This window comes from Callithrix jacchus, chromosome 10 (assembly GCF_049354715.1).
Source record: "Callithrix jacchus isolate 240 chromosome 10, calJac240_pri, whole genome shotgun sequence".
NCBI lineage: Eukaryota > Metazoa > Chordata > Mammalia > Primates > Cebidae > Callithrix > Callithrix jacchus.
Window position 1 is genome coordinate 13,981,149 of NC_133511.1, and position 23,779 is coordinate 14,004,927.

Here is a 23,779-nt window from a genome sequence, read left to right on the forward strand (position 1 = left end):
AAAAGAAAGAAAAACAAATCAAGTGCCTGGCTGGGCAGAACAAATTCTAATGGCAACAGTGTTCATGACCAAGGGTTCTCGGGCTCTCAGTGTATAGAAATTGACACAATGTCAATAGTCTTCCCAGACAAGGCTCTACTGGAACTTATGCCCAAGCATAAGGGAGACAGCAAAAGAGAGAATTCTCTGGCTTGTTGACTCCTTGAAAAGAACCAGTAAGGATGTTTTTCATCAGGCAAAGCATAAGACTTGATGTCAGGAGCAGGATGTGCAGGCTGTGCTGGGCAAAGGACATGAGATGTAGGGTATGCAGGTCAGCACTACTTGGTTGCAATGGTTATCTTGAGGAATGGGCCTCCTGGTGGTCTGGCCAGTGGCAGAAAGGCTGTAAATCAATTGCTTAGGATTCCTTCCCGAGGTGGGACACCCTGCAACATTGGTTATCTCTTAAGAAAGTAGTGGTGTGGGTTTTGTGATCGGTGGGATAGCATGAAAGAATGCTTTAGTGGGGAGGGAGCTGAAGCTAAGCCCCATCCCTACTCTGTCTCAAAATGAGTTCAGAAAAGGGGATTTAAAGAATTCTTAAAGGAAGTAAGGTTAACTTTGGAAGAACTGTCAGGATTTGGATTGACTGAAAGGAGTGGAGAGGCTTAGGGAGGAGGTACTCACCAGACACTGGGTCATGGCAGTGGTGGGTAAAGCTGCAGATGCCTAGGGCAGGGATGGAGAGGGGATCTGAGCATGAGGAGAGGATTTCAGGATGGTTGGCTGGACTAGACTTTACAGAAGGCCTTATCCAGATTTTTAAAATTACTCTTTCCAGGCTTCATCTGAGATTCCTTTAACCAACATTCCTTAGCCCTGTATACCTTTCCTATCCTCATCTTTTCCCCCTTTATTTCTTTCTTTTACTTGTTTAAGTTTAAACTACTCTTTGTGAGTCCTTTTCCTGGGGAAATCATGGCAAGAATGAGAAGAAAGATGGTGCTTGTTAGGAGATAGCCTGTCTCTGAACGTTGAGGTCCTATGCATTAAATATTTTCCTGATGAGCCCAAGTGCTCCCTCTGGTCTACACCCCTGGCAGCTGGCCTTCACCCCTTGGCCAACCATTGTATACAGCACCTGGCCCTCCCTTTACCACTGTTGGCCTAGGCTCCATCTCAGGGAATTTCATCACTTCCCAGAACAGCCGGAACATTTGAGGCTATTTCTCTGTTAGTGTTTAACCAAACATCTGTTCTAAAGGATGGGCTGCACTGATGGAAGGAAGACTGATAGCCTGAGACTCAGGAACACAACTTCTGCAGGGTGACTCCCTGGCTTCTGGAGGAGAGAGAAAGAGGGCAGCGGTCCAGTGGCACAGAAGTGAGACACAATGGAATCAGGCTTCACCTCCAAGGACACTTACCTAAGCCATTTTAACCCCCGGGATTACCTAGAAAAATATTACAAGTTTGGGTCTAGGAACTCTGCAGAAAGCCAGATTCTTAAGCACCTTCTGAAAAATCTTTTCAAGATATTCTACCTAGGTAAGTCTGTTGGCCACACGTCTCCCCACTAATGTGAGTCACGTAGACAGGGGCTCACGGCGGGACTGGGTTTTGTGTCGATCATTGTTGCTTCACAGCCCTTTTGACATCACCCATTTATTTAACTCGGACAAAAACTAATATTAGTATAGGGATTCCACCATTTACAAAGTGCTTTGTATCCACTGTCTCACTTGGTCATGCGAAAGGAAGCCAGAGAACCAGAGTGCTGTCCTGAGTCTACCTTGATTTGCTAGGCAGCTTTCAGCCTCAAAGGGCCCCTTAAGTGGAAATTCTAAAACAGTGCCTATTCTGATCCTAATTCAAGGGAAGGCTGTGAAGACGCATGAGATAAAGACCTTCCAATATAGGAAGAACCAGGTGCTTCTTGAAGAATGACATTATATAAAGTCAATTTTTAAAAAATTAACTTTCCTTGAAAATATTGCTTAATAGTTTTTACATCCCTCTGTAACAGCCTTTCTGGATCTGGTGTTCAGTCTGTATACCAGACGTAGATCTTTTTTATCTTCTCCTACCTTAAAACTCCTGACAACATGCCTCCACCCGGGAAAGGATTTTTTTTCTCTCTTTGACTTTTCACTTTATTAATGTTTGAGTTCTTATAAACTGACAGGCTTTAATTCCAGTCAGACATTTTTAGTGTTTTTGATTTATATTTTCTTTGTCACTATGATGTAAATTACAGGGATTTTTGAATAATATGTTGTTGTTTTTTTTTTTTAATGGAGATGTGGGTCTCATGCTGTTGCCCAGGCTGCCAGGCTGGATGGAGTGCAGTGGTGTGATCACAGCTCATCACAGTCTCAAATTCCTGGACTCAAGGGATCCTTCTTTGTCAGCCTCTTCAATAACTAGAAATTCAGGTGCATGGTGCCAAGCTAATTTTTAGGTTTTTTTTTTTTTTTTTCCTCTCTGTAGAGACGAGATCTCTTTAGGTTTTTTGTAGAGACCAGATGTTGTCCAGGCTGGTCTCATCCTCCAGGCCTCAGGTGATCCTCCTGCCTTGGCCTTCCACAGTGCGGAGGCTATAAGCATGAACCACCGTGCCTGGCCTGGAAAAGATGTTTTAAAAACACATTTTGAGGGAAACGTTGTGAACAGTAGTGGTCTGTCTTTGAGGATCACCAGCACGATCCCAGGGAAGACAATATACATCTGACTCTGCTGATTGCACAAGATGTGTGACCTCTCTTCTGTGCTCCTTCATCTAACCCAGACGGTGTGAAAGGAGACCTGCTGATTGACATCGGCTCTGGCCCCACCATCTATCAGCTCCTCTCTGCCTGTGAATCCTTTAAGGAGATCATTGTCACTGACTACTCAGACCAGAACCTGCAGGAGCTGGAGAAGTGGCTGAAGAAAGAGCCAGAGGCCTTCGACTGGTCCCCAGTGGTGACCTATGTGTGTGATCTTGAAGGGAACAGGTAGAGAAACTGGTGTCTACTTCTTGGCTTTTGAAGGTACCTGAGTGACAGTTGGCAAGCAACAGAAAGATAGGGACCAAAGAGAAATTCAAATGGAGAATGAGTGCTAAGGAGAGAGCGAGAGCAAGAGAGATGAGATAGGTCCATGTGTGTGCATGTTTGTAAATTTGTGTATGTGCACATGTGTGTATGCACCAGAATTACAGAAGACACAGGGAGAGGGATAAAGAAATGGATGCTGGGCAAAGAGGAGTAAACCCTAAAACTTTCAAGACCTGTGGGGACAAGAGCAGTGTTCAGTCAAGTACCTTGGGACCTACGTTTAGGACAATAGCAAGTAAAAGGCTAACCCAGCTTCTCACCAGCAGCTTTTGGACATCAGGGCTTGTCCCTCGCCTCACTGCTGGTCCATTGTGGCCATCTAAGCCTGTAGAACTTGGCTGTGAGTGTGGCTAATGCTGACACCACCAGATACAACCAAAAGCTGACTAGGTTTTTAAACTGAGGTAAGCAACATAAAAAAAATTTTGAAAAGAATTTATTAATCACCATCCATAAAAGTAGACCTTGTATACTCACAACTAATGGTCAAGATCTTACACTACCATATCTACAAGTAAATGTATGCAAATGAATCTCATTTGTTCATGTAAATTTTAATTTCTTCCAATATGGGAAATTTGCAATAGCTTATTAACCATAGGTAGCCACGTCTGCAATTTTCCTCCTATATTCTGAAAATGTGAATTACATCAGATGATTTTGAATGTTACACCAAGGTGGCATAAACTGCTTGGTCATAAAATATTCTTTTTATGTATTGCCGAATGTGGTTTTCTAATATTCTGTTAAGAATTTCTGCATCAATATTTATGAGGGATATTGAGCTATAATTTTCTTCTAATGTGGTTCACAAATTTTGATATCAGCATGATGCTGGAGTCATAAAATGATTTCTCCTCTTCTGTTTTCTGAAAGAGTTTCAGCATTATTAGTATAATTTCCTTCTTAAACAATTGATAGCACTCACCAGTGAAGCCAGGTGAATCCGGAAGTTTTGTGTGAGAGAAGACTTTCTTAAAACTAGTATTTCTTTAATGGTTACTTGGATTTTCTGTTCCTTCTTTTGTCTGTTTTGATAAGTGGTATTTTTTTTTTTTGAGACAGAGTTTCGCTCTTGTTACCCAGGCTGGAGTGCAATGGCGTGATCTTAGCTCACCGCAACCTCCGCCTCCTGGGTTCAGGCAATTCTGCCTCAGCCTCCTCAGTGGCTAGGATTACAGGCACGTGCCACCATGCCCAGCTAATTTTTTATATTTTTAGTAGAGACGGGGTTTCACCTTGTTGACCAGGATGGTCTCGATTCTTGACCTCGTGATCCACCCGCCTCGGCCTCCCAAAGTGCTGGGATTACAGGCGTGAGCCACTGCACCTGGCCTGATAAGTGGTATTTTTCAAGAAGCTTGTCCTTTTCATCTTGGTTGTCAATTTTATTGGCATTTTTTTTTTTACATTATCCTTTTAATACCTTGTTTTGCCTATAGGATCTGTAGTGATCTCTCCTGTAGGATCTGTAGTGATCTCTCCTCTTTTCTTCTTGATATTGGTAATTGTCTTGTTTTCTTTCTTTTGTCTTGATCAACCTTGCTACAGATTGATCATTTTATTAATCTTTTCCAAGAACCAACTTTTGGTTTTTTTCATTTTTCTCTATTGTCTGTCCATTTTCTATTTCTTTGGTTTCTGCTGTTATTTTTGACAATTTTCTTTTTCTGCTTACTTTGATTTTCATTCTTTTCTAGTTTCTTTTATTATTTTTCTAGCTTTCTAAAATTTCTTGTTTTTAATTTTTCTAGCTCTTCAAGCTGGAAACATATCATTTATTTCACATATCTCTTTCTTCTAATGAAGGCATTTAATGCTGCACATTTCCTTCAGCACTGTTTTAACTGCATCCTGTGATTTTTTATGGGGTATTTTTACTATTATCCAATGCAGCATACTGTCACATTTCCTTTGCCATTTCTTTTTTAACCATGAATTATTTAGAATTATATCGCTTAATTTCCAAAGTATTGGGATTTTTCTAGATATCTTCTTGTTGTTGCTTTAAAATTAAATTTTGTTGTAATGAGAGATTTATTTTGTGACTGCATATGGTCTATCTCAGTGAATGTTGTATGTGCTTTCTACACTGAAAAGAGTGTATATTGTTCAGTTGTAGGTGTAGCTCCTATAAATATCAATCAAGTCAGGTAGGTTTGATAGTATTGTTCAAATTTTCTACATCCTTGCTGACTTTTTGTTTACTTTCTCTGTCAGTTACTGAGACAGAGGTGTTAACGTCTCAAACTGTGATTGCTGATTTATCCTCTGCTCTCTATAGTTCTGTCAACATTTGCTTTATGCATTTTGACGCTTGTTTTTAGCTCTGTAATACACATTTTTAGGATTATGTCTTATTGATGAACTGACCGTTTTACCATCATAAAATATTTCCCTTTATTTCTAGTAATGTGTTTATTTTGAAGTCTATCTTTTTTGATGTTAATATAGAGACATCAGCCTTCCTGTGCTTGGCATTTTGCATGGTATGGTGGGCAGTATCTAAGATGGCCCCCAATAATCCTTATGTCAGTATTTTCACCTTTGGGTAAAAAGTTCCCTAGAGTATCCACTGGAATTAGTGATTCAATATTGACAAATTTGGTAGAATGCAGTATAGTGATGAGACATCAATTTTAATATTAAATTAATAAGAACAATTCTGATATTAAATTAAAAACACCACTACACACCTATTAGAATGGCCAAATCCAGAAGACTGACAACACCAAATGCTCATGAGGCTGTGGAGAAAGAGGAACTCTTATTTATTGTTTGTGGGAATTAAAAATGATGTAGCCACTTTGGAAGACAGTTTGACTATTCCTTGTAAACCCATTCAATCTAGCAGTTGTACTCCTTGATGTGTACCCCAAAAAGTAAAAAACTTATGTCCACACAAAAAGCTGCACACAGATGTTTATAGTAGCTACATTCATAATCGCAAAAAATTGAAAGCAACCAAGACGTCCTTCAGTAAGTGAATGAAGAAATAAACTGTGGTACATTTAGACAATGAAATAATATTCAGTGCTAAAAAGAAATGAGCTATCAAGCCATGGAAAGACATGGGGGAAATGTAAATACTGTTACTAATTGAAGGAAGCCAATCTTAAAAAGCGAACATGTATGATTCTGACTTTATGACATTCTGGAAAATGCAAAACTGGGGAAGTAGTAAAGAAAATCAGTGGTAGCTATGGGTCAGGGGAAGAAGGCATAAATAGATGGAATACAGAGGATTTTTTAGGGCAGTGAGACTACTCTCTATGGTACTATAAAGGTGGCACATGTTGTTATACATTTGTCCAAATCCATAGAATGTACAATACCAGGAGTGAATCTTAATATACACTATAGACTTTGGGTGACAATGGTAGGCCAATGTAGGCCTTCTGCTTGATTTTGCAGTGAACCTAATATTGCTGTAAAAAGTAAAATCAATTTTAGGCAACAACAGCTTTTTATTGGGTATTCTCTCTCTACCCTACTCTCTTGTCCTGGGGAATGAGCTTGGAACCAAACTTCCCCAGTTGAACCACAAAAACAGTAAAATAAATGTTTGTCATTTTTAGCTGCTAAATTTTGGGAATAATTTATCCTGCAGTGATATATAACTAATATACATGATATATCTACATCTCTTTTTTTACTCTTCTGTTTTCAGACTATGTTTTCTCTTTTTAATCCAGACTGACAATTTCTGCCTCTAACTGGATTGTTTAGTCCATTTACATTTAATGTAATTACCAGTGTTACAAGGTTGAGTTTAAATCTACCATCTTGGTACATGTTTTCTATCTGTCCCATCTGATTGTTGCTCACCTGTGTCTTTTTTCCTGTTTCCCCTTGGCGAATGCAGTAATTTTTAGTATTCCATTTAGTAGAACTGTACATATTTTTAGTATTTCTTTTTTATCTCCTCTATTAACCTCTTCTGTGTCTTGTGTGAGTCTGTGTGGTTTTTCTAGAAATTGAAATAAACATCCTTGACATATCTGATGTCTCAGAAACAATTTAAGATATTCCAACAGTGTAATATCCTTAACTGACTTTCCTGGCCCTTATGCTCTTGTCATATATTTTATTTCTACGTATAACACTACAATGCATATATTGTTATTAGTTTTGGTTTAGATAATAGTGCTTTTATTTATTTTTATATTTAATTTTGATTTTAAAAATAAAATTTACCATCTTCATTATGTTTAAGTGTACAGTTGAATAGTGTTAAGTACATTCACATAAGTTAGTACAGGGTTTTATACAATGTATATAACAATATATATTAAACATAGAAATGTTGGACTGAATGTTTGTGTCCTTCCCTCCCAATTCTATGTTGAAATCCTAACCTCCTTATGATGGTATAAAAGGTCAGGACTTTGGGAGGTAATTAGGTCGTGAAGGTGGAGACTTCATGCATAGAATGAGTGCCCTTTTAAAAGGAACCCCAGAGAGCTCTCTAGCGCTCCTTCTGCCATGTAAGGCTACAGTGAGAGGTCAGCTGTCTGGGGCCCAGAAAAGTCCTCATCAGACCCTGACAGGCTGGCAGCCTAATCTCAGACTTCTAGCCTTTAGAACTGTGGGGAATAATTTCTGTTGTTTATAAGCTGCCCAGTCTATGGTATTGTTACAGGAGTCCAAACTAAGTAAGGCTATATTATGCATGCATGTAAGATCTTTTATGTTTACACACATCTTTCCTGTCTAGTGTTTTTCATTCCTTTCCCAAGATGTATTCTTCTGTTTGGCATCATGTTCCTTCACCCAAAGAACTTATTTTAGTAATACTTATAATGTAGGTCTGCTGGAGACAGATTCTCTTAACTTATTAAGTCGGGTAAAAAATTAGTAATTGTTTTCCTCCCTGCTGTCTCGAGGAATTTAACAATTTTTGATACCCAAAGTCCCCTGGCATCTATCTTTTCAGTACTTATTATCGAAATCGGAGATTTTAAAGTTCACATATTGTAATTTAAAGTATTATTTTCTTTCAAGATCAGTTTGGACATTTGCTTTGGGTTTGTAATCAAATTTATAATTATTTAGGCATATTTTGTGTTCATTTTATACAATTTTTCTAGACATTGAGTTTTTAATTTTGATTCATCTGTCAACTGAATAGGTCATCAAGATCTTTTTTCAAGAACACATAATGACGTGTTTCCTAAGTCCATGCATATAGAAGAATGGATTTTGTCGCCGTTGCACATGAACAAAATCATAAAATTATTTAAATATTGCCCCATTTTTTCTGACATGTAGTAAGAAGTTGAGAGAGGCTATTCTATTTTTTTTTTTTTTAAGACAGGGTCTTGTTCTGTCACCCACACTGGAGTGCAGTGGTGAGCTCTCACTGTAGCCTTGACCTCCTGGGCTCAGGGGATCCTCCCACCTCAGCCTCCTGAGTAGCTGGGACTACAGGTGCACGCTGCCATGCCTGGCTAATTTTTTGTAGAGATGGGAGTTTTGCCCTGCTGCCTAGGCTGGTGAGAGAGCCTATTTTCATATGCCATTTTACATTTTAATCTGTAAACCCCTTACTGAGAATGTTATGTTGGCTAGAGCCTTCAAGGTGGAGATATATTCTTCAATATAAAAGTAATTTCATATACCTCCTTTTCTATTGACTCTGTGATTCCACAGAATGAAATTGATATTAACTAAAAAAAATTGCAGCTATGACAATTTGGATAATATCTAAAATTATTAAGTAAATAAGGAAATTCCCAGGATTTGTAGACTCTCAGGGAAACTTTGTAAAAAAAAAAAAAAAAAGTCTTCAGTCATTGTTAGACAACACACCTTTCCAAAGTCCAAATCATCTGTCAAGAAGGCTTTCGAAACTGTTCTCACTTTCTCTATCCATCACAGGCCTTTCCATCTCGTTCAAAAACAAACCCTTACCATCTAGCAGGAAAGTAAAAGCATTACTTATCTCACACCTGAATCATCAGCTTGGAACAACGGGCTCTTGAGACACTGTCCCTTCCCAGTCACTGTTGGAATGAGGAATTGTATTTTTGGCAGTAAATTTCTGTGTTCTTACCCATATCCTTGTGCTCCATCCTGTGGCTTTAACTATTTTGAGAATGATAGTGATCCTATGCAACTAATGTCTCTCCTGCATCTTGAAGTAGCTTTATCAACCTACAACCCATTTCCTTCAAGATGATTTCTTCTTTATCTGAAGTTTTTCTTGTGCTGAAGGCTGCCAAAGACATATAAACTGTCTCCCGTCTCTCTACCTCTGCATTTAAATACCACTCATTTTAAATTAGCTGGCCGTGGTGGTGCACACCCATATTCCCAGCTACTGGGGAGGCTGAGGAGAGAGGATCACTTGAGGCTGGGAGATCGAGGCTGCAGTGAGCTGTGGTCACATTCCAGACTGAGTGGCAGAGTAACACTCTGTCTTAAAAATAATAATATAATAAAAATAAATTAAAATAAATACCCCTAATTTTTACAACTATCCAAAAAGTAGCAAGAAAGTCAAACATTAAGATATAACTACTCAAGCTTATACCATGAACAGAGGAAAATGAGCCCTTTCCTTAAGAAATTACAGAAGCTGCATTAATAAACCTATGGTTCTTGGACCTTGGAATGCATAGCTTAGGTTGTGGTCCCTGGGCTAGCACTTTGGACAACACATGGGAGCTTTTAGAAATGCAGGCTCTGAGTCCCCACTAGCTACCTACAGAATGAAAACCTTCATTATAAGATCTGTAAGTCTGGAACGCACATTGCAGTTAGAGAAACACTGGTGTCTGGAGGAGGGCTTCCCTCCAGGTATGCCAGGGCACACACAGGTGTGTGGGAATCAGGTATGCTGTCCAAGCTATTTTCCTTGGCCCTCTGGACAGCCAGGTAGGGCCTGGAGTGGGTGGAGCACCTCCTGGTCGCCTCTGTAGAGAACAGCTCCTCCTCTTCACCTCAGTGTATGTGACAGAAAAAAGCTTGAGTCACTGTCAGTTCTCTTACGTAAATGCTCTCTGCGCAAAGACCTCCACATCTATTTAAAAAGATGTTTGTATGTTGTCCAAAAATAGACACAGTTGTGCCAAATGTGTTCCACAAACTAGTGAACCACATCTATTCCAAGCATCTCTGGACTTTCACGGCTTGCAAAAGGATATTGACAGGCTTTTTCAAAACCAGGATCTTGATGGCCACGATGATTGTCTCGTGATGCCTAGGAAACAGTCCTGCCTTTACAAGGGTGCTGCTCTCAAATAGGTGCTCTCGCCACCTTATCTCCCTGGGGAAATTCACAGGGCAGGTTGAGAAGCCTTCAGCTAGCCTTTCCTCAATTGTAAACATTTCTTCTCACAGGTCTCAGAGCATCTCAAACTCAGTGTGTCCAAAACAGAGCTACGATCTGCTCCAGATCTGCTTTATTTCTGGTATTCTTAGTTCCTTGAATGGCACCATCATATAATAAATTGAACAAGCTAGAACCTGGAAATTGGTCTTGTCCTGTCCTTCTCTGTCATGTTCCAAGTCTAACTTAACATCAAATTCTTATTTTACTTCCTGACGTCCTCTCTAAACGGTTTCTTCCCCTGTTTACCATCACCTGGTCCCAGCTACCCCCCTCTCCCTCCTGAGTGTCCTCCCACCTGCATTCTTGCCCCTCCACTCAATTCTCTGCCCTGCAGCCCAAGTGACCCTCTCAAAATGTAAATCTAATTATGTCACTCTCCTCCTTAGTGCTTCCTAATGACTCTCCGAAGCTTTTGGAATGAAAAGCAAAATTCCTGTTGTGCTCCACACAGCCCTGCCTCATCTGGCACCTGCCAACCTGTTTGCCGACAATCCAGCCACGTTGGCACCCTCCTCCTGTGTTTCCTCCCACCACGTGGCCTTTGCTCTCCAGGTTTCCTCTAACTGGAATTTCCTCCGGCCCTCCCTGCTTCCTTCAGTCTGGTTAACTCCTACATATTTGTCTTCTATATCTCCATTTGCCCGACGCCTTTTTGGAGGCGCTTTCCCTGATTCTCTAGGTCATGGGGCGCTCCCAACATCTCCCCATTAGTGCCACGCTCCTTTTCTTCCTTGTATTTGTCAGTGTTAACTTCCACTTCTGTGGGTGATCACTGGGTTAATGCTTTCTTCCACCACCCACCCGTCTGCAATCTCCATGAGGTTAGAATCTGTTTCTCATTTGTTCATCCTCGTGTCCCCAGTGCCCAGCCCATTTCCTGCCACGTAATAGAGGTTCAAAACATGTTTGTAAAACACGTGAATACCCGCATTTTGCTTTTCAGACTTCCTCCTAGAATGTCATTCACATGATTTGAGCGTGGGGTGTGGTCTGTATTAAAGGTGCCCCAATGAGTACTCCTTGCCTGTGCAATTCTCACAGTGACCTCCAAGCTTAGTTAACCTTGATTTCCTTGACCTGTTTTGATGGTTCTTTCTCAAGAGAGCCTGCAGGAACTTCTGGGAATGAGGTTTGGGGTATGTGAGAACAATGAAAAACAGCTTGTTCAGGAGATTCTGATCCACTGCCCGCCTTGCTGAGACAGGGCAAGAGGAACTGCCTTTAAATCTCAGGATGGTTCACCGGGAATGTGGGAAGACATTCTCAGAAAGGGCTCTTCCAGGAGCCCTCCTCCTTATCCTGTCTCGCCTCCCTCCCTCCTTCCCCACACTCCTCAGGCCTTTATAGATGCATATATCCAGAGGACAGGGCTGCCTTTTTTTGCATATTGATTCATTCGAGAGGGTAGATTTTTAGAACTAAAGAAATGGCCACACCGCTGTTAGCTTTCTGCGAAACAGCACAACCCTTTCCCGGTGTGTGTTTATTACCTACCCCATGAGCTAAACGTGAGGCAAAGCGGTAATTGGCTGGGTCTCTGGTGAGTCCATTTCCCTGCGGTGCCCTGAGGTGTATGCAGGCTTTACACAGCTGCCTTGGCAACTGACTTCCCCAGTGTTTGCTGTGTGTCCAAGGACAAGCAGGGATCTACCACACTGGGTGTTTCTAGCAAATTTCCCTCTCAACTTGGCACATTCTCTGTGAGTTTTGGAGACTTCACAGGGTGACTCACAGTTTGGGAACAATTTGCATCATCATCTGACTGGCAAGTTCTAGTTCTGTGGTAACTCAAGTGTTTCAAATAGCTTGATACACAGTAGGGCGCAGAGACGCATTCTGCTTCTGATGTAATCAAATGCACATTTCCACAACGTTCCCAATACACAGGATCATCCAGAAACACACCCCCCAAAACACTATGTGGTCCTTACTCTACTTTTGGTATACACTTCATTATTATTCCTATGTGCAGATAACTTATTTCAGTTTTTCTGTTCTAGATTAATTTTTCTATTCAAATGCATGTTTCTCACTCATTTCCACAGTGTCTTTTTTTTTTTATTGTTAAAGTGTTCTATCAAACCATCCATGTTGTATCAAGGCTGGGTGGTAGCTTTGCAACTAGTTACCCACCTTTAGAATGACTGTCTCTGCTTTGTCCAGGACTGCAAGGGGGACTCCGAATATGGGATTTTTCAGTGCTAAAACTAGAAAAGTCTGAGACAAATCAGGAAAAAGTGGGCACCCTATTACCATTTCTAGCCTTGATAAAGGAGCAGGTAGATCCAACCCAGGATAATTTTTGTTTTCTATGTAGATAACAGTTTACTGGTCAGTAGGAATTCCCTGAAATCAATACCTTGCTAAGCTTCTCTCTCTCTCTCTCTTTTAATATAACAGCTTACTGAGATATAACTCACATACCATATAATTAATGCACCCATTTAAATTGCGAGAATCAGTGGCTTTTAGCACGACCTTCATCACAATCAATTTTACAACATTTTCGTAATTCTCAAAAGAAACCCTGTACCGATTAGCAGTCACTCGTATTTCCCCCCAAACCCCTCAGCTCCTGGCAACCACTGTTCTGCTGTCAGTCTCTGCAGCTTTGCCTTTTCTGGGCATTTCATATAAATGGAATCATACAATATGTGGCCTTTTAGTTCCGCTTTTTTTCCTTTAGCGTAGTGTCTTCAAGGTCCATCCACATGGTAGCATGTGTCAGAATTTCATTTCTTTTTGTTGCCAAATAATATTCCATTGTATGTGTATGCCACATTTTATTTACCTATTCAGAAGTTGACAGAGAGTTGTACTGTTCTCACCCGTTAGCTATGTATAAACATTCATTACAAGCTTTTGTGTGGGTATATGTTTTCATTTCTCTTGGGTATACACCTAGACAGAATTCCTGGGTCATGTGGTGAGTCTATGTTTAATTTTTTAAGGAACTGCCAGACTGGACTATTTCCAGAGTGACTGGACTATTTTACATTGTCAGCAGCAGTGTATGTAGGTCTGGTTTCTTCACATTCTTGTCATTATCTTGGTATCTTCACACACTTGGTATTATCTGTTCTTTTTTTTTTCATCATAGCCATCATAGTGATGTGAACTGGTATCTCATGGTTTTGATTTGCCTTTCTCTGATGGTTGACGAAGTTGAGCATCTTTTCATACTCTAATTGCTAAGCTTCTTAAATGGAAAATTATAGCAAGCATAAAACATATTTGCAAAGAACTGATTATATGCACTAGGCTTAAGATTTTTAGTGAATATTTAAGATGCCCACGACTAGTTTCCACTCTCTCAAATCATTCTTCTTGGAGATAAATCTTCAAGTTTTATTTCTTTAAACCATTGACTTTTCCTCATGACCAAAAATGCTCCCAGTGAAAGTCTCCCTCACTTGCTGGAAGGCGGAGCCCCTCTCTGCTATTTCTGTCAAGCTTTGATGCCCAAGTGGCTGTCTTCTCCTGGAGTCTGCCTCAGTTGGTGGAGTGTCTGTTTCCTGATGGTGAGGTGTGTCTGCTCCATAATGCTGGTTCACTCCTTCCAAGAGCTCAATAACCAGGGGTCACTCCTGCTCTTAATACTGTGGGGCCTGCGTCCTTAACACACTCAATGTTGCTTCCCTTTTCTCACTGCTCTGATTTTCTGCTACTTCCTCCTTTTTCTGCCCCTCTCTCCAGTTTCTCTTGTGCACTCTGTTTATTTAATTTTGATCATTTGTTTGTTCCTTCCTTCCTCCTCTAACAAATTCAAATAGGATCCAAGGCACTCTATCCCATCTCCTCTTGTTGCCTTCTCTTCTTTCATTCTTTCATTAACTGACTTTTCTCTCAAGGAACACACCATTTCATGTCTACGATTCCAGAAGTTTGAGAGGCTGAGGCAGGAGGATCACTTGAAGCCAGAAGTTTGAGACCAGCTTGGGCAACATAAGGAGATCCTGTCTCTATAAAACACAAAAAGTGGCTGGGTGCGGTGGCTCATACCTGTAATCCCAGCACTTTGGGAGGCTGAGGTGGGCGGATCACTAGGTCAAAAGATTGAGACCATCCTGGCCAACATGGTGAAACCCCGTCTCTGCTAAAAAATACAAAAATGAGCTGGGCGTGGTGGTGCACACCTGTAGTCCCAGCTACTTGGAAGGCTGAGGCAGGAGAATTGCTTGAACCCAGGAGGCAGAGATTGCAGTGAGCCGAGATTGCACCACTGCACTCCAGCCTGGCGCCTGGCGACAGAGCGAGACTCTGTCGCAAAAACAAAAAACGAAAATCACAAAAAGCTAGCCTGGCATGGTGGTGCATGCCTGTAATCCCAGTCCTTTGGGAGGCTGAAGTGGGAGGATCCCTTGAGCACAGGAGTTTGAGGCTGCAGTGAGCTACAATGGTGCCAGTGTACTCCATCCCGTGCAGCAGAACAAGAAGCTGTCTCTAGAGACAAAACAAAACAAAACAAAAACTCAAAACATGCCATTGATTTAGCAAAAAAAAGGGGCAGGTCTCCTGGAAGTCTGCCAAAAATATGATCTCTGGCAGAAAACATACTCTCTGCAATAGTTTTTGGAATCTGAGAATGGGAAATGTAGCTTTCTTCTCTCCAGGAATGCCCTGTTCACAGCTGTGGGATAGTGATCAATAGCTCCTAAAAATGTCTGTGGGTGACCTCACCACTCTTATTGATCAGCAACCACTACAAAGATAATGTTTCAGCATTTGAAACCCTTTATTATTAATACTTGCTGTGTGTATGGTTCAAGTGTATGGTTCAAGTAGCCGCTACCTTATGATTTGACAGAAAGGACAAGCATAATACCAAATAAATACTAATAAATGAGCCCGTATAATATAAATGAGTTCTCTACTATGCAGTGGAGGGAAGTCCATGGTAGAAGCAGGCTGCTAGGTAGTATTATTTTCATTTTCATGTATTATTCACTTTATAAAGAGATTTCATGTAGCTCAGGGTAATATGGTCACATTCAAATGCCAAAATGGACTCTCAGTTCTTCTTTCTCTCCTTTCCCGATAGAGGTGGCCTTAAGGAAACACATCTAGAACAATACTGCCGTTTTTACCTTTGACTCGAAAGAGATCTGGGTTCCCCATGACTGCGGTAGAAAACATTGCGGGTTTTGTAGAAATGATTGCGGGTTTGTGTTTTTCAGAGTCAACGGCCCAGAGAAGGAGGAAAGGTTGAGGCAGGCGGTCAAGCAGGTGCTGAAGTGTGATGTGACTCAGAGCCAGCCGCTGGGGGCTGTCTCCCTACCCCTGGCTGACTGCCTGCTCAGCACGCTGTGCCTGGATGCCGCCTGCCCGGACCTCCCCACCTACTGCAGGGTGCTCAGGAACCTCAGCGGCCTACTGAAGCCAGGTGGCTTCCTGGTGATCATGGACGCTCTGAAGAGCAGCTACTACATGATTGGCGAGCAGAAGTTCTCCAGCCTCCCCCTGGGCCGGGAGGCAGTAGAGGCTGCTGTGAAAGAGGCTGGCTACACGATCGAACAGTTTGAAGTGATCTCGCAAAGTTATTCTTCCACCATGGCCAACAATGAAGGACTTTTCTCCCTGGTGGGGAGGAAGCCGAACAGATCCCCATGATGCCTGTGATGTCAATTAAAGCAACTCCTTTGACCCGTCCAGGAAGCTTCAGTCCTTGGTTCGAACTGCCAAGTCAAGTGCTGAGTAGAGGCTCAGTGGTTGGGGCCCAAGAGTTCATCTAGGGTGGGACTGGAGAAGTCAGTCAGTCTACAAACAAGTCATTGACCACTTACCCGGTGTTGCACACAAAATGCTGGTGCTATGGGACCCAAAGACGAGCAATTGGTATTTCAGTCTTCATTGCCTGTGTTTACAAGAGAAGACTTCACTTCCCTAAACATCTAGGTATGGGGGCTCAAGCCCATACCTGCCTACGGAGAAGTGTCTGCAGTTATTTACTACTAGTTTCCTAGAGGGTCTGCTGTCTCCTTCTCACCCAGAAATGAATGGGCTTCTGCTGTTCTTCAACTCTTGCCTTCTCTCCGGAGAGGATACCAAACCCCAGCCTCTGCCGATGTTCACGCTGCGCTGTGGGGATAGCTGTTTGCTAGACTCTACTCTGGCCTCACGGGCCAGAGAACAGCTGTCCATCATTTCTGTTCATCCCAGCAATTCAATTTTTTTTAAGCTACAAAGATCATTCCATTTTCAAATTCAGACTCTGCCACTTATTAGCTGTTTCTCATTAGGCAAGTTATATAATCTTGCAGTGCCTCAGTTTCCTCATCTGTAAAATGAGATGAAAATAGTACTTTTTATTAAGAGAGTTAAAGTGAATTGTGGCCAGACGTGGTGGCTTGTACCTATAATCCCAGAACTTTGGGAGGCTGAGGCTGGCAGATTGCTTGAGCTCAGGAGTTTGAGACCAGCCTGGGGAACACATGAAACCCTGACTCTATTAAAAATACAAAAAACTTAGCCAAGTGTGGCAGCACATACCTGTGGTCCCAGCTACTCAGGAGGCTGAGGCAGAAGGATGGCTTGAGCCCGGGAGGCAGAGGTTGCAATGAGCTGCGATCGTGCCACTGTGTTCCAGCCTGGGTGACAGAGTGAGATGCTCTCTCAAAAAATAAAACAAGAAATAAATAATAAATAAAATAAATTAAAGTGAATTGCTACATGTAAAGGACCTAGAATATTGCATGGCACTTAATAAACATTCAGTAAATGTTAGTTATAATCATTATTATTATACACATCATCCTTGATATTATTTGCCAAAACAGCTGAGAAAAGATGGCTTATTCTCCAAACAGGAGCGAAGAATTCTGTTCTGGGCTGCAGGCACTGGACTCTGTACTGGCATTGCCTTTGAGAGAGGCTGTGACAAAACTCAGTTTCTATACCACATGCCGCAAATTCCTTTTTGACTTAAGAAATCTCTAGCAAACATTTATTTAGCACTCTCTAAGCATCTTTCTTTCATGCACCAGGCACAAGAATGAAAATGAAATGCCAGTGTCAACTGACTCAAGAGCCCTCATCTTCATAGTCCTAGAAACACCCTAAGTGCCCCCAGGTCCTTCCAAGGGCAGTAGTGTACCTGCACCAGCCCAGAATCTCCCCTGTTCAGGCTCTCCTGCTCAGGCTGTGATGCTGGGGGCCCTGAGCCCAGCCTGAGGATGCTGGAAAGGGGCCAAAATGTCCTCTTTTGAGAAAGATACTGCCCATGCTTAACACGCTGCTTTAGATGCCTCAGAGCCATGCTGCTTTCCTCCCAGAGTGGTAAAAAACACTGTCCATTTATTCCAGGGATTGGTAAACTTTTCCTGTCAAGGCCCAGATAGTAAATATTTCTGGCTTTGTGGGTTATACAGTCTTAGTTGCAACTACTCAGCTCTGCAGTTGTAGCAGAAGTAGCTATAGACAGTACACAAACAAATGTGCATGTTTGTGTTTCAATAAAACTTTATTTATAAAAACAGGTGGTTGGATAGACTAAGCCTGAGGGTTGTAGTTTGTAGACCCCTGATCTAGACCCCTAAGTAGCCTTGTTTGTGCCTGAAGTTTACAGATGATCCCCTACTTATTTCTTTTCATTTTTATTTTACTTTTTTGAGATGGAATCTCTGGAGCCCAGGTTGGAGTACAGTGGTGCGATCTTGATTCACTACAACCTCTGTGTTCCAGGTTCAAGTGATCCTCTCACCTCAGCCCCCTAAGTAGCTGGGATTACACACGTGTGCCACCATGCCCAGCTAATTTTTGTATTTTGTATTTTAGCCATGTTGGCCAGGCTGGCCTCAAACTCCTGATCTCAAGTGATCTGCCCACCTCGGCCTCCCAAAGTGCTGGGATTACAGGCATGAACCACTGTGTCCAAATTTCAAATTTCAACTTATGATTGACTTACAACGTTTGGACTTTACGATGGTACAAATATTATATGCATTCAGTAGAAACTGTACTTCAAATTTCAGACTTTGATCTTTTATTTTTATTGCTACAAAGTCGGCTTTGTGTTTGATGACGCTGCCCAATTTTCAGCTAATGAAAGTGTTCTGAGCATATTTAAGGTGGGCTATGCCAAATCATGATGCTTGATATATGAGGTGAATTAAATTTATGTTGGACTTACGATATTTTCAACTAATGATGGGTTATTGGGATGTAACCTCATTGTCAGCCAAGGCCATCTGTATACATTTTCTTACGGTCTGATCAGTTTCTACTTATAGAAGCTCAAGTTCAACAGCCTGGACAGAAAAACAGGCAGAATATGGTTTCCTCTGTGTTCCATCCCTGCTCTAGCACTCTCTTTCTTGCTGAATCTCCCAATCAAAACTCCTCCTTCCTTTTCCAGTTCGAGGCATTCAATAGATACAAACAGAAAATCAGAAAGCAAGGGTGGTGGGGGATGGCAGATGAAGTGTTACCTACAATAATATTTCTCAAACTGCAAGTTGCCATTCAGCAGTGTATCATAAAATCAATTTGGTGCACCAAATTAACATTTAAAAAACGAATAGAGAATAAACTAGAAAACAGAATCTCAGATAATAGCACTGCATATGGTATATTATTTTGGGAAATTTCGTTTCCATTTTACAACCATGTCTTTCTATCTGCACATGTGCATATTTGTTACTGGATCATGATATAATACACATTTGTTACTCTGGGTTGTGATTCTTAAAACATTTGAAGGCCACTGGTGCTCTCTGGGCTCTGGGACTCATCTCTGATAACCAACATTTTTCTTTCACACAGAAATGAAAGACATAGCCCCCGTTCTTAAAGAACTGTGAGTCATGGGGAGAAATTGACATGCAAACAGTTAAGATACAGCTAGACAAAGGCTCTGAGATGTGTAGGCGCAGGATGCTAAGGGGGAGGATGGCAAGAAAGGTGGCATTTGCTCTGGGCCTTGAAGACTGAATAGGGGCATGTTTGGCAACCGAGAGGAAAAGGGCAGTCTAGGGAACAACGTGTACAAAGACATGAAATGACTCCTCCTCCTGATAGCAGCCTCCTCACAGGTTTGTTCTCTGACTGAAGCCGGGACCTAAGTAAATATTTGGCTTCTGGTTTTTCATTTGCTTTCCTTGAAATCAAACAGACCGACCAAGTCATGAGCAAACAAGGACTAGGGTCATTCTGGTCCTAACTCGTAAATCTCTTTGACCGCTGACCCAGCTCTGGTTTTCTAAGTTTGCACTTTCTGGGGAAATGTTCAACAGTCTCAATTTAAGCAAACCTTTGTGACGCAGGAAGCTGCGAGTCTCTGTGTAACATCCTGGGGAAAGAGTGGGGAAAAGAAAGCTATTAAAAAGATCATTAACCCATTTGGTGTCATGCAGCTCAGTCTTCATAATTCTCATCATCTGGATATCAAAAGTAATAAAAGATGTCCGTGGTGCGACTTACCAGGCTGAGCTTTAAAAGCTGTAACTACCTCCTCTAATTTTAGCCTCAGCCAACTCGGAGAATAGGAGGTGACCAATACATCTTATGGAGGCTCAGAGAACACGGAACAAGCGCAGGACTAAGAGACAGAAAACAGGTGTGAATCTTAGCTTGACGACCTGATTGTCCTACGAGTATCATTCCAGCTTTCTCAGGCTTGGGACCCCTCTAGAAAACAGGGGAAATCACCAACTCTCAGGACTGTATTGAGATTAAATGAAGTACCTGTGAAGGCATTTTGTAAGCTGTTAAGTGACAAATATTTGATAATTCTGATAGTATTAATCCATTCTAATACAGTCATGAAGCCACATGTGCTGCATTCATGAACAGTTTCTTAGTGAGAAAATAAATCATTCTACCAAAAAGACACACACACCCATATGTTCATCATAGCACTACTCACAGTAGTGAGACATGGAATCAAGTAGGCACCTATCAGTGGTGGATTGGATAAAGGAATGTGGTATATTTGCACCATGGAATACTGTATGGCCATAAAAAATGAAATCATGTCTTTGCAGCAACATGGATACAGCTGGAGGTCATTCTCCTCAGTGAAGTAGCCAGAAACAGAAAGCCAAATACTGCATGTTCTCATGTGTAAGTGGAAGCTAAACATAGGGTACACACGGACAGAAAAGTGGGAGCAATAGACACCGGGGACTACAAAAAGTGGGGACAAGGGAGAGGGGCAAAGGTTGAAAAACCACCTATTGGATACTGTGTTCACTCCCCGGGTGACGGGTTCTATCATATCCCAAATGTCAGCATCATGCCAGCACTTTGGGAGGTTGAGGTGGGTAGATCATTTGAGGTTGGGAGTTTGAGACCAGCCTGACCGACAGGGTAAAATCCTGTCTCTAATACAAGAAGATGAGCTGGGCATGGTGGTGGTACATGCCTGTAATCCCAGCTACTCGGGAGGCTGAGGCAGGAGAGTCGCTTGAACCTGGAAGGCAGAGGTTGTAGTGAGCCAAGATCGCACCACTGCACTCCAGCCTGGGTGACAGAGCGAGATTCTGTCTCGAAAAAAAAAAGAGAGGTCAGTAATCGCAATATCCATGTAACAAACCTGCACACATACCCCCTGAATCTAGAATTAAACTTGAAGGAAACAAATCTTAAAAGTGAGAAAAAATTTCTTAATAAGCTGAGTATGGCCTACGAAACCTGCCTTGCGTGTGCTTTATATGCAAGTCAGCCCCATAGGCACCTTGCATCCAGAACCCTCTTCATAGTTTCTTATTCATTCGGAAGATGTTTCTCACATCCCTGTTACGTGCTAGGCACTGAGTCTGGGCTGAGAATCCTGCACTGATGATGACGCAGTCTCTGGCCTCATGGGACTTATATCCCTCCAAGGAAGACCAGAAAGTAATGCACTCTGACACAGCCTGAGCAGAAGTGCTAGATGTTTTTGGTTCTCAAGTCAGCCAGTCAGGACCTTTTGCCACCCAAATGAGACAAACCAGGCCTTTCTTACAGCTGTACTTTTTCATGTATAGATCAGCTTCACAAAAAAATGTTGAGCTAGGATTATGTGTTTAAGGAAGATTATCACAAAGAAAAACACCATTGCGAGTGAGGTCACTGAAGCTTTCTGTTTCATATCTTCTAGTGAAAGCAGGGATTTTAACTTTCTGAGTTTGGCCTTCTCGTCTCCCTTGCTGGCCGGTTTCACACTGAAAGGAGTTGCTTTCCTTGGCCTTTCAAATGCTTTCCTTGGCCCTCTGATCGCCAGCAGAGGGTGCACGTGGCTCTTGTTGAAGCCATTCCTTCCTGAATTTGACCATTTATACAGGAAGGAATTTAAATTGAGTTAAACCTTCCCAAACAAGAAGCTTCTCCGCATTGTCTCCTTTTTCACACTCTACTTATGAGGGTGCTAGGAAAAGGGAAAGAGGAATTCAGCATATTTTTCTTTAACAAAAAAAGTGTATAATTATTTTTAAGGATACACACATTTAACATTCTCCCTTTAAGGTGTACAGACAAAATGCAAATTTTAATAAACTGTACAGAGGCTCTTGGCCAGATTAGCATGAGAAATGATAGCCATTAGATCATGCTGTTAACTCACCTACTTGCTGTTTACCCAAAGAAGGGAAAGAAGGTTTTTGTGCTTTTTCAAACTCCAGTTTTCTAATATTTAAAAAATGAAGAAGGCTTTCTATGGCTGCGGTTGCCGGCCAAACCGCTATGCTTAGCACTTTAAAAGGATCTGGTGAATTCAGAAGAAGGGTTGGGGTTGAATTTCAAACTCTCAACAAATAATTACGAGTTATTATTGCCTTTGTTTGGGCTTTAGTATTGAAAGCCAGGAAGTAGTTTCTTTCCTGGTAGGTTACTGTCTCTCCAGTTCAGAGGAAAGCTTCCGAATGTTTAAACAGAAGAGGAGTTAAAGAATTGTAAACAGCATTTAGGCTGCTCTTTAGAAAGATCAGGCTGGGTGAGGTGGTTCACCCCTTTCATCCCAGCACTTTGGGAGGTAGAGGTGGGCAGATTATATGAGGTCAGGAGTTCGAGACCAGCCTGACCAACATGGTGAAACCCTGTCTCTACGAAAAATACAAAAAGATGAGTCAGGCGTGCTGGTGCATGCCTATAATCCCAGCTATTCGGGAGGCTGAGGCAGGAGAATCACTTGAACCTGGGAGTTGGAGGTTGCAGTGAGCCAAGATTGCACCACTGTACTCCAGCCTGGGTGACGGAGCGAGATTCTGTTTTTTTTTTAAAAAAAAAGAAAAGAAAAGAAAGATCAGTAATAGCAAGAACAATTCGCTTTGAAGCCTTCCACCTAAGAGACCTGGTAATCTTCTTAAGAGCAGGGAGGTAAACACTTCATTTGCACCAGGAAGAAGAAGAGCTTTCTAGAAAGGTGAGGGGAAGCAGTTAGTTTATTGCTCCTTTACCTCTCAAGGGTTCATTTCTGGCCCCTTCTCACTGCTGTCTAATACTTGTTAAATGCTATAGAAATCCCAGTTGTTGGCCAGGCATGGTGGCTCATGTCTCTAATCCCAGCACTTTGGGAAGCCAAGGCGGGAGGATCACTTAAATCCAGGAGTTCGAGACCAGCTTGGGCAACAGAGCAAGGCCCTGTCTCTACAAAAATATTGGAAGGAAGGAAGGAAGGAAGGAAGGAAGGAAGGAAGGAAGGAAGGAAGGAAGGAAGGTCATTTGTTTAATATGACCTTTGCCTTTGCAGAATTTATAATCTTGCTTGTGAGTTAACATTTATAAAATTAACAATCGAAACCTCTAAAGGTGAAGAAATAGAGACTGTAAGGGGGAAAGGAGCTTTACCTTTCTGTGCCTTAGTCTACTGTAAATGAAAAGTTGAATTAGGTATCTGTGAATTCCAGTGTTTTGATTTATGAATTAGAGAACAATACTTGTTAAAACAGAATTCTAACAAAAGGACCACTTGAGTTAATCCCATCCTTTAAGATTCAAGTGAAATTGGCTCAAACCCTGTCCTTCACACAGCCTATGATTCCTCTCGTTTTGCAGGGAATTGTAGGGGCAGTAACTTGTATTTTTCCTGGTGACCCCTGGAGTGGAACTTCCATTTGCTCTGTGTTCCAGTGTGTGAATCCTTCACCCCTAGCATGGGCTGATTCTTCTCTGCACCACATGACCCCTAACCAGACCAGAAATTCCCCTGGCCCTAATATATATGAGTAGCAGCCTTTGCTAAAGGCTCAAGACAACAGAATGGGTTCACACTTAGGACCATACCAACTGAAAATAATTGGCATTCTTGCTCTTAATCTCATGGGGAATTTCTCTGTGACTCATCTTCTTCAATGGACCTTGGCCATGTTGCTCTGGCATCCGCCCTCTTTGCCCTGGTCCCCAGCCCACTCTTCCTGTGCTGTTTGCCTCCTCTCCTGAATTGCTGTAC

At 41.8% G+C, this 23,779-nt stretch overlaps 1 protein-coding gene and 1 long non-coding RNA gene across 3 annotated transcripts in view; one reads left to right on the forward strand and one right to left on the reverse strand.

Annotated features, from left to right (window-relative positions):
• The window catches only part of LOC128929077 (uncharacterized), a 68,754-nt gene that overhangs the window by 20,399 nt on the left and 24,576 nt on the right, over positions 1-23,779 (reverse strand). The window contains exons 3-6 of one of the 2 annotated variants that reach the window (XR_013523059.1): positions 20,777-20,894; positions 19,834-19,951; positions 16,906-17,027; positions 13,403-16,693 (exon numbers count right to left, since the gene is read on the reverse strand). This is a non-coding gene — a long non-coding RNA (uncharacterized LOC128929077). Of the gene's footprint in view, positions 1-13,402; positions 16,694-16,905; positions 17,028-19,833; positions 19,952-20,776; positions 20,895-23,779 lie in introns of those variants that run through there. The other variant, XR_013523060.1, reaches the window with a different exon arrangement.
• NNMT (nicotinamide N-methyltransferase) lies at positions 1,238-19,104 on the forward strand. The gene is made up of 3 exons (XM_002754431.6): positions 1,238-1,530; positions 2,771-2,978; positions 15,594-19,104. The coding sequence occupies exons 1-3, from the start codon at positions 1,377-1,379 to the stop codon at positions 16,024-16,026; spliced, it is 795 nt and encodes a 264-aa protein (XP_002754477.1). The 5' UTR covers positions 1,238-1,376; the 3' UTR covers positions 16,027-19,104.

What these genes read in the sequence shown, in the direction of transcription:
- NNMT (XM_002754431.6), top strand. Translation starts at nt 1,377, where the DNA reads ATGGAATCAGGCTTCACCTCCAAGGACACTTACCTAAGCCATTTTAAC. An exon ending in TTTCAAGATATTCTACCTAG is followed by an intron (nt 1,531 to 2,770) that starts GTAAGTCTGTTG and finishes CATCTAACCCAG; the next exon opens with ACGGTGTGAAAGGAGACCTG. An exon ending in TGTGATCTTGAAGGGAACAG is followed by an intron (nt 2,979 to 15,593) that starts GTAGAGAAACTG and finishes TGTGTTTTTCAG; the next exon opens with AGTCAACGGCCCAGAGAAGG.